The sequence below is a fragment of the Diceros bicornis genome, chromosome 7, assembly GCF_020826845.1.
Source record: "Diceros bicornis minor isolate mBicDic1 chromosome 7, mDicBic1.mat.cur, whole genome shotgun sequence".
NCBI classification, from domain to species: Eukaryota; Metazoa; Chordata; class Mammalia; order Perissodactyla; family Rhinocerotidae; genus Diceros; species Diceros bicornis.
In genome coordinates this window covers 61,073,194-61,083,077 of record NC_080746.1, presented here as the reverse complement: position 1 = coordinate 61,083,077, position 9,884 = coordinate 61,073,194, and the positions used below count along the sequence as shown (strand labels likewise).

At 36.1% G+C, this 9,884-nt stretch overlaps 1 protein-coding gene and 1 pseudogene across 1 annotated transcript; both read left to right on the top strand.

Annotated features, from left to right (window-relative positions):
• The first annotated feature begins 3,296 nt into the window (after nucleotides 1–3,296).
• Nucleotides 3,297–4,250, top strand: LOC131408015 (olfactory receptor 52Z1P-like). The gene has a single exon (XM_058544586.1). It carries the CDS (start codon nucleotides 3,297–3,299, stop codon nucleotides 4,248–4,250), a length of 954 nt encoding a protein of 317 aa, XP_058400569.1.
• Nucleotides 4,251–8,695: 4,445 nt separating this feature from the next.
• LOC131409050 (olfactory receptor 51V1-like) lies at nucleotides 8,696–9,634 on the top strand (annotated as a pseudogene).
• The last annotated feature ends 250 nt before the right edge of the window (nucleotides 9,635–9,884 follow it).

Below are 9,884 nucleotides of genomic sequence, written 5' to 3'. Positions count from 1 at the left end.
TTCAGCTGTTACACATCCAACATTTTGCAATCTGTAATCAGACTTCACTCTGACTAAATCCTTGAAATTGTACTAGACACTAGTGAAGGTCTAATACTTCAATTTCACATAATACTTTCCGCACGACAATTGAGAATGGCACTGAATAATAATAATAATAATAACAACAACAACACTGGAAATAGTAATAATAAGAAGAATAACACTGGAAAAAATACTCAGAACTGTGAAAATGTAGTAGAAAGACAATAATATAATAAGAAAAAGGAAACCAAATAGAATCAAGTTTAAAGAAAGGCTTGCTTCCTGTGTAGCAAATGAAAAAAGTGTATTAAAAGCATTGGGTTTTAGAGCAAGGTGAGCTGAGTTTGAATCTCTGCTAGGTTAGCTGTGTGACTTTTGACTAGTTAGTCGCCTGCTCATGCCATAGTTTCCTAATGTGTGAAGTGGAGAACATACTAGTAGCCATTTTGCTGGGTTATTATTATAAGTAAATAGTATTTTGTGAGAATTAAATTATACAAAGTGGTTAACACAGGATATAGCTCATGATAAATGCTCAAAAATATTAGTTTAATAATATAAGTAATATGAGAACTAAAACGTGTCCTTTGGATTAGCAAACCTAGGTGATTGAAGGCTGTCACTGTGATCAAATAGACTATGTGTTGCAGATACAGCTAAGGAAAAGATTTAATACGCAGAATTCTTCTTTTCTTTTTTCTTTTTTTGAATCTAATAGATAGACTTACAGTAGAGCTAAAATGCACAGCCTGATGTATATATATTTTGCCTTTTTTTTTGCTTTGAGCCCCAGGTCCATGACTGAATTTTAGATTTAACTATCTAGAAGAGAACATAGCTATGTACTAATTCCATTACAACCTATATGGATAGACAGTTCAGAGTGGTGAAATGTCTCTACCATGTTCCTAGTCGGTTGAGGCTACAGCTCAGGTTGTGCCTCATAGTTAGTCCCCTTCTCTTTCCAGTGCATTATGCAGATTTGAGACAGTCTGTCAAATTTATTTCCTTAGCAGTACCATAGACATGTGATATATTAATAGTTTCAAAACAATTACATTAACTTTCTCTGAATTCTGCATCTCCTATACTATTCCTTATATTGCTTAGTGACATCACTGTTTTTTCCAGACAGTACATCTCAAATATTTTATTGCCTTTCATTTATCCCTCATCTAACTGATCAACTAGAATTCTCTATTTTGTTTATTTTTTTAAACACATTTCTTTTCTATTCACTGTTTTCACAGTTAAGGCCATGTTCCTGGTCTGCTTTGGTCTGCTGTAAAAGCTTCTTAGAGCAACTCTAGGTAGTTGTCTTTCTTCTCTTCAATCCATCTTGGTGTCTTTTAAACCATATTTTACTCAAAAAAATGTTTATACTAGATGCTGAAGATACACTCATAACCAACATAGAAATTAAGACATATTGGTGAAGAATAATATAAAATATATAATTAGGAAACATATAGGTGTGTTATTGAGAAATAAAGAACAAAATATATACATATTACCCATCAGTAAAAAATTCTCTGAAAAGATAAATCTAAAATTTTGACCATATTATCTTCTCTTTAAACTTTGGTAAATATTAGAGACTCAGTAAATGTTGTTGAATAATAAACTGATTCTTAGTATAGAAAACTAAACCCAAAGCCTTCAGCTTGACTGTTAAAACTCTGAATCTTTAAGGTACAATCTTCTTGTGTGGTCATATTTCTCATGTCTCATGTCAATATGCTAAACAACTCGATTTTTGAAGTTATTTACATTTCTTATTTTAGCTTTTTACTTGTCTTGCTTATTCTTTCCAATTAGTCTCTTGAAAGCCTCAAGTATTATTTTGTTTTTTTGCTGAGGAAGATTCGCCCTGAACTAACATCTGTGCCAATCTTGCTCTATTTCTTTCTTTTTTTTTTTTCAGTATGTGGGCTGGCAGCACAGCGTGGCTACTAACAGAGCAGTGTAGGTACATGCCCAGGAACTGAATGCAGGCAGCGGAAGCAGAAGGCACCAAAATTAACCACTAGGCCACCAGGGCTGACCCCTAAAGTTTTTTGATAAAAAGATCTAATGACAGCAACTCTGTGAATCTTTGCACCATCCTCTAGTTAAAGGTAATCTTTCTTCTGTGTTTTACCTATGTGACTGAATATCTCCCATTATTCTTATCCTGATCTGACTTGATGGGGGGTTATTTGTGTCCATGTTTCATGATTCTCACAAGTTTAGGAGATCCTTGAACTAGAAGATATTTTTGGTTTATATTTGATTCCTTCTTTAGCAGAGTACTATACACAGAGTGAACTTAAAGAAATGTTCATTAACTTATTTAATTCTTGCATGTGTTTTGCAAATCAGTTTTTTTGTTGTTAGTTTGTTATCTATGAGTTGCCTTTTTCTCTTCTCCAGTAATAATATTCAAATTTGAACAGAAAAAAAAGGGAAGGAAAAGACAAACCTTTGAACACAAGCTGGAACGAATAAATGTGAGGAAAAAGCAGTGTAGGCAATGGAGAATGGAGGGAGGAATGTAACATGTGTGGAAGATGAGAGAACACTGCTGAGTTAGAATGATGTTACGTGAGTGTTTGCTTTGCACAGTATTGATTTAATTGAAACATGCAAATTGATACCATGCAAAGGGACAACATGACTCAAATATACACAACATCAACTTAATACAGCACTGTGCAAAGCAAGGGCTGTCTAGACTTCTATTTCTCTTCTCTCCAAGTTATTTTCATTTAATGATGAAAGGTTTCATATTATATTACAAAAATAATGATTGTCACTGATTTAGTGGTCTTGAGTTCCCCAAAAGACCATGCCAGTCGTCTGAACACTTTGTTTCTGGAGCTCCAGGAAAGACAGTGTGAATAATCATTGGAAATACCTGTCAGACAAGGAGGAAAACTATGATGTGCAAGAGCTTTCATGAGACTTGCATGTATGATGGAAGTCAACAAATATAATGTAGTGACCATAATGTCTAGACCAAATTATAAACCCATTAAATGTTTATTGTTATTATTGTTATTACTGTTATCCTTACCAATAGTATTTGCTCTATAAAGTCAGGATAACTTTAATCTCAATGAACCCTCTCTGGCTCATCATCCTCGAATTATTACTGACTACCAATCCTTTCTTAAGATACTAACTTTATTGCAATGCCAAGATTCATACTCACCCTAGTAAAAAAAGCCTGATTTTTTATTCTCCCTTTATTGTTTCAGTCCAGGTTCCAGTATCAGAGGACAGAGTAAAAGATGACAAGCTCTTCAAATCACACCAACCTTAGAGACATCTGGTACACCATGATGGGGATCCCAGGACTGGAAGATGCACACACGTGGATCTCCATCCCCATCTGTTCCATGTACATAGTTGCTGTTATAGGCAACACTCTCTTATTATTCCTGATCTTCACTGAACACAGTCTTCATGAACCCATGTACCTCTTCCTCTCCATGTTGGCCTTAGCGGATATTTTTCTCTCCACAGTCACCACACCAAAGATGCTAGCAATCTTCTGGTTCCAAAATGGAGGAATTTCTTTTGGTAGCTGTGTGTCCCAGATGTTTTTCCTCCACTTCATCTTTGTGGTAGAGTCTGCCATATTGTTGGCCATGGCATTTGACCGCTATGTAGCCATCTGTTATCCACTAAGATATACTACCGTTCTAACCCCTTCAGTCATTGGAAAAATGGGTATTGCATCTGTGATTAGGAGTTTCTTCATCTGCTTCCCCTTGGTTTTTCTGGTTTATCAGCTTACTTACTGTGGGAAGAACCTTATTCGTCACTCTTGTGAACATATGGGCATTGCCAGGCTAGCTTGTGATAGTATCAAAGTCAATATCTACTATGGGGTGATTGTGGCCCTATTTTCCACATGCCTGGATGTGGTACTTATCATCATCTCCTATGCCTGTATACTCTGTACTGTATTTAGAATTCCTTCCGAAGATGCCCGACTGAAGGCTCTGGGTACTTGTGGCTCTCGTGTCTGTGTTATCTTACTTTTCTGTACGCCAGCCTTTTTTTCATTCTTTGCTCACCGATTTGGGGGCCACAATATACCCCTCCATGTACATATCCTCCTTGCCAATCTTTACGTAGTGGTACCACCCTCTCTCAACCCCATCATTTATGGAATTAAGACCAAGCAAATTAAGGAGAAGTTTATTCAGGTGTTTTCTTTGAGCAAGAAATTTTGCTGATGTAAACTGAATAGCTTAGTTCTTCATTTTTCTATGTAACTCCACTAACTGAAGAGTGTCTAAAATTATGTTGGACGTCTTGTATCATGCCAGCATTAGGAGAGGACACAGTAGTAAATTTTTGAGTAAATGAGATCATGTTAAAATCTTACTTTTTTTGCTGATTTTTTTCAGGACAGTAGCAGAGCAAGGACTATGTAATATTGAGCTTTGTTACAACAGGCTTACAGCATAATAATTCAATAACTAATTTTGATTTCATATTGACACAGTAAAACAAGGGCATTAAAGATATAGCCCCCACACACTAAAAAAATGAAAACACAGAATCAAATCAACTTAACAGGCTTTCAGTCTATTTTCCTATAATTTACCACTGTAATTCAGATAAAACAGTACTCACATATCTAGCATCATGATCTAGTAGTTAAGAATTTGGGCTTTGAGTTCAAGTTTTGAATTCCAGAAGTCTGGCCTTGGTAAAGAGTATTTACCCTTTTTGGACTTCTGTATCTTTACCTTCCTAATGGGCATGAATTATTACATATTTTATAAGGTTGCTGAAAAGATTAAATAAAATAATTTACACAAAGCTCCCAAAACAGTGCATAGCACACAATGAAAATCAAAGAATGCTAGAGCCGGCCTGGTGGCGCAGGTGGTTAAGTGTGTGTGCTCCACTGCGGCAGCCCGGGGTTCACTGGTTCGGATCCCAGGCGCGCACCGACACACCGCTTATCAGGCGATGCTGTAGCAGGAATCCCATATAAAGTGGAGGATGATGGGCATGGATGTTAGCCCAGGGCCAGTCTTCCTCAGCAAAAAAAGAGGAGGATTGGCAGATGTTAGCTCAGGGCCAATCTTCTTCACAAAAAAAAAAAAAAAGAAAAGAAAATCAAAGAATGATGCTTATTTTTATTATTAGCAGTAGTATAATCAATCTGCATTCCACAAACACTGGATCTGCAGGACAGAGAAAGGAGGCTCCTTTATCATATTTCTTCTTTCTTACAGATAATGTCAGACTTTATGGAACATGATGATTTTAGGTAATCTTGGGGCATCAAACCACTTTTTAATTTCTCAGTGTGGAGACAGGAGAAAGATTTTGCAGGAATGGAAATTTAAGAATTATTAGTATACATGTTATTTTAAGCCATTAAAATGGATCAAAATTCTATATCTGCTCCTCAAATAAATGTAAAAGTAGCAGTTATCCTCTTGGTCATTGCAGGATGGCAGTATGGACTGCATTTTTTCACCATAGGGGCAATAATTATTCCTGTTACTGGCAACAGTAAAAGGTATTCATCAGGGAATAAAAGTACCGATGAGATGTCAGAGAAAACAAATAATAAAAACCAAATAACAATTAAATAATAAAGGAATTTTACATATTCACTTCTACAAGTAATCATGCAAACTCACAAACATGTATTTATATGCTCATAGCATTGATGATGAACATGAAAACTAAAAACATTACAAATGCACGGGATGACCATATTACAATACATTCTAAAAATATATAGTGTCATTACTAAGAAAACATTACAGCCAAGTGTTAATATGGAAATAAGTTTAAAATATTTTAAAGAGAAATGACAGATTACAGAATGATACATATTAGATGATCTCAAATGGATGTATATAACATATTCATATATGGAACCATATATACATGTATATTTGCATAAAAATTCTGGAGGAATATATATAATTCTACTAATTTTGTGTAAATTTTTAAAACCATGAAACTCATAAAAGAAAATATAGGCAGTACACTATATGACTTTGGTCTTAGCAGCATCTTTTCAAATACCATGGCTACTTGGGCAACGGAAACAAAAGAAAAATTTAACAAACGAGACTGCATCAGACTAAAAAGCTTCTGCAAAGCAAAGCAAACCATGAACAAAACAAGAAGATGACCCACCAACCAAATTACCAGATATTTGTAAATCATTTATCTGACAAGGGGTTGATCTCCAAAATATGTAAAGAACTCATACAACTCAACAACAAAAAAACAAACAACATGATCAAAAAGTGGGCAAAAGACTGGCTTCTTTCACAGGGACATTGGCAAGTGGAACTGCAGAACACAATGGTATTTCTGTTAGAGGTTATTAAATGCAAAATGCTGTTAAATGCAAAAATATTGTGACCAAAGCTTGTAGAAACCTAACCTTGTATTTTCCCTAGCAGCAATAGTTCTGTATTCACTAATTTAGTATTTGTGACAACTTTACAGAACACAACTACCATGAGTAATGAGAATTAACTGTGTAAGTGTGCACTTAAGGTTTCCAACATATATAGATAGTTAGAGAAATAAATGTAGATGCAATGCCCTAGCTCATTTCTCTGAAAGAGCCTGGGATCATTCGTTCCCCAATAGAAATGACCTGTCTAGCATACAAATCTTAGTTTCTACATAGTAATCTCTATGAAAATGAGACCTAGTTCTTGGAAAAATGGATAATTACATGGCCAGGCTGGTGAAAGTACATTGAATATACTGTTGTACTAAAAAGCAAATAAATGTTATAAGAATAATAACAAGTGCTGAAAGAATAATAACACATGTCAAAAAGATGCAAGACATAAATTATAGTGCTCCCAGTGGCCAAATCTGGAACAAATTGAATATTAAAATAATGATAGTGACTGATAACTATAATAAAATATGAAACAATGGTAGCTACAATATTTCCATAGTTCCAAAGTCTTTCTCACAATACACTTATTAAATGCCAAAATTATATATGACTTTATAGTGACAGATCATAACAGACCCCAACTTAAGAAATAATTACAGTGACCATCATCAGTAATGGAACGAATTCAAACCACACACAACCTGGATAGATGCGTGAGAAGAACAGGGCCTCACTTCCAAATCAGACAAAACCAAATGAGGGGCATTCTATAAAATATTGGCTTGTATTTTTCAAAATTTTAAATGTCATACAAATCAAGGAATATTTGAAGAACTTATGGAGGGAAAGAGACTAAAAAGACAGGGCTACAAATGCACACTAGATCCTGAATTAATTTTTTTTTTTTTACTATAAATTACATTAGTGGTACAATTGGAGACAGTTATCTGAGTTCTAAAAATTTGATGGTAGTAATGTGTCAATGTTAATTTCGTGATTTGATGATTGCATTGCAGTTATATAGGAGAATATCTTTGTTTGTAGAAAACATACATTAAAGAATTTGGGAGTTGGGCAGCAGCAGATAGGAAACTTATTCTCAAATGATTCAGGAAAAATGTTCTTTGTGCTATATTTGAAACTTTTCCATAAGAAAAAGTTTATTGAAAATGTCTCAAAGGAAAAAAAATGAAATTTGAATAAAATAGTTATCTATAATTTTATATATAGCACTTGTGAATAATTATACATATGAAGAGAAGACAATATTTTAAGTATTTCACAGATAAGTACATAATTGACTGAGTACAACTAACACATAAGTGAATGTTTTAGCAATATGGTGTGTGTCTTTTTTATAGCATTTTTATGAAACTTTTTTATATATAGCTATTATGCCTGTCAGAAAGGAGACACATTTCTCCGGGGTTCAGAAAAAGGAGAAAGGTTGACTGAAGAATTCAGTGAAAAATAAAAGTGTAGTTAAGCAAAAAACAATAAATAAATCTTATGTAAACATTTTGTTGATTACAGACTGAAGTGGACACAAAAATTCTTCAGAATTCTGATACTACATTGTCCCATTGGCTGTTTACTTCTTGCCTTCTCCTTTTGAGTACATATTGAATTTTCAGTCAATGCAGCGGGTTTCCGTCCCTCTAAGACTAGAAAAGATTTGTGGACTCTGGGGAAAATGCTGCCATTTACCCATTCCTCACAGTCCCGGGAAACTACTACCCTGGACGTAAGCAGGCGGAATCTTGCACTTGCATCATCCACCAAGAGAGAATAGTGGGCTCCCCGGAGCCTGGTTCACCTGGCTGAACAGCACAGTCCTCTTCATTCCTCCTCATAAATCTCAGCATTCTGACTCCCTGTGCACAAGGACTGATGAGGAAAGAGCGTTCAGAGCTTACTCAGGAGCAGCAGAGCAGGAGCAGCCTTACGTTCTCAGTAACTTTGGTCACTGTCACCTGGTGTGTGTGCTGCAAGTGGGTCAGAGACACTAAAAGGACATGAAGTTAATGATCTAATTTGCCTAAAATGGTCAGGGCATTGATTTGTTTCTATAACTTCTGAGACCTAACACCAAGGAGGTTCCCTGTGAAATCACCTTGTGCTGTAACTACTCCTACAGATTTCAGCTTCCCTGGAATTCTACAATTAGCTTTACCTGTGCTATACTCAGAGCAGATGTGTTATATTCAACTGTTCTCAAAGACAGCAGACAGTTTAAACACAACTGTGGATAAATATTTATCTTATCTTGGAAATTACGTTCAAATATTCATGTCTGCTTCCTCCTCTGTTATCAGTTCCTCGATATTCATTCTCACGGGGTCCCCGGGCCTCGACCAGTGCTATCCCTGGTTTTCAATTCCCTTCTCTTCCATCTGTGCTATGGTTTTCCTGGGAAACTGTATGGTGCTCCATGTGATCTGGACTGAGCCAAGCCTGCACCAGCCCATGTTCTATTTTCTGGTCTTGCTGATCCTCACCTGTGCATGGGGCTGTCCACAGTGTACACGGTGCTGGGAATCCTGTCGGGGCTCAGCCAGGAAGTCAGCCTGCATATCTGCATTGCTCAAAGTTACTTTATCCATGGAATTTCTTTCACAGAGTCTGGAGTCCTTCTTGCCATGGCCTTTGATCGTTTTATAGTAATTTGCAATCCTCTGAGATATACATCTGTCCTAACAGTAGACTCTTCATTTTATGGTGACCATTTTGATGAGAAGTGCTTTGTCTATTCTTCCTGTCGTCATTCATTTGAAGTTCTTCCATTACTGCCGTCCTCACATCCTCTCCCACTCTTTCTGCCTGCACCAGGACCTGCTCCGGCTGGCCTTCTCTGACAACCGCTTCAACAGCTTTTACGCCCTGGCTCTGGTGATTTGTACCTTGTTGTTGGATGCTGTCCTCATTCTCATCTCATATGTTTTCATCTTGCATACGGTGCTGGCAGTTGCATCCCGGGAGGAGAGGCTCAAGTCTTTGCAGACCTGTATTTCCCACGTCTGTGCTCTACTGGTTTTCTATATTCCCATCATTGGTCTCACCATGGTGCACTGCTTTGGAAAGCATCTCTCACCTTTGGTTCATGTCCTTATGGGCAATATCTATATTCTCTTTCCACCCCTGATGAATCCAATCATCTACAGTATAAAGACCCAGCAGATCCGAAGCAGGATGAAGAAGTGGTTTTCCCTGAAAACTTGTTGAAACCCTCAGATTTTATCAGTAAGACTATTTTAAGGTCAAAGTAATAAAATAATAATGCTAGTCCCCATGTGTGCAACAACATACAATTTGAATAATACTTTCTATAACTTTTTGTTCTTTTATGAAGACTTGAATATCAAAGAACTTAAGTGGATTTCTAATGCAAGAGACATAGTAGAATGAAGATTTGCTAATACTCATTCCAGAATAGATTTCTGACAGTTTGCTGTAAGATAATTATAGCTATTAT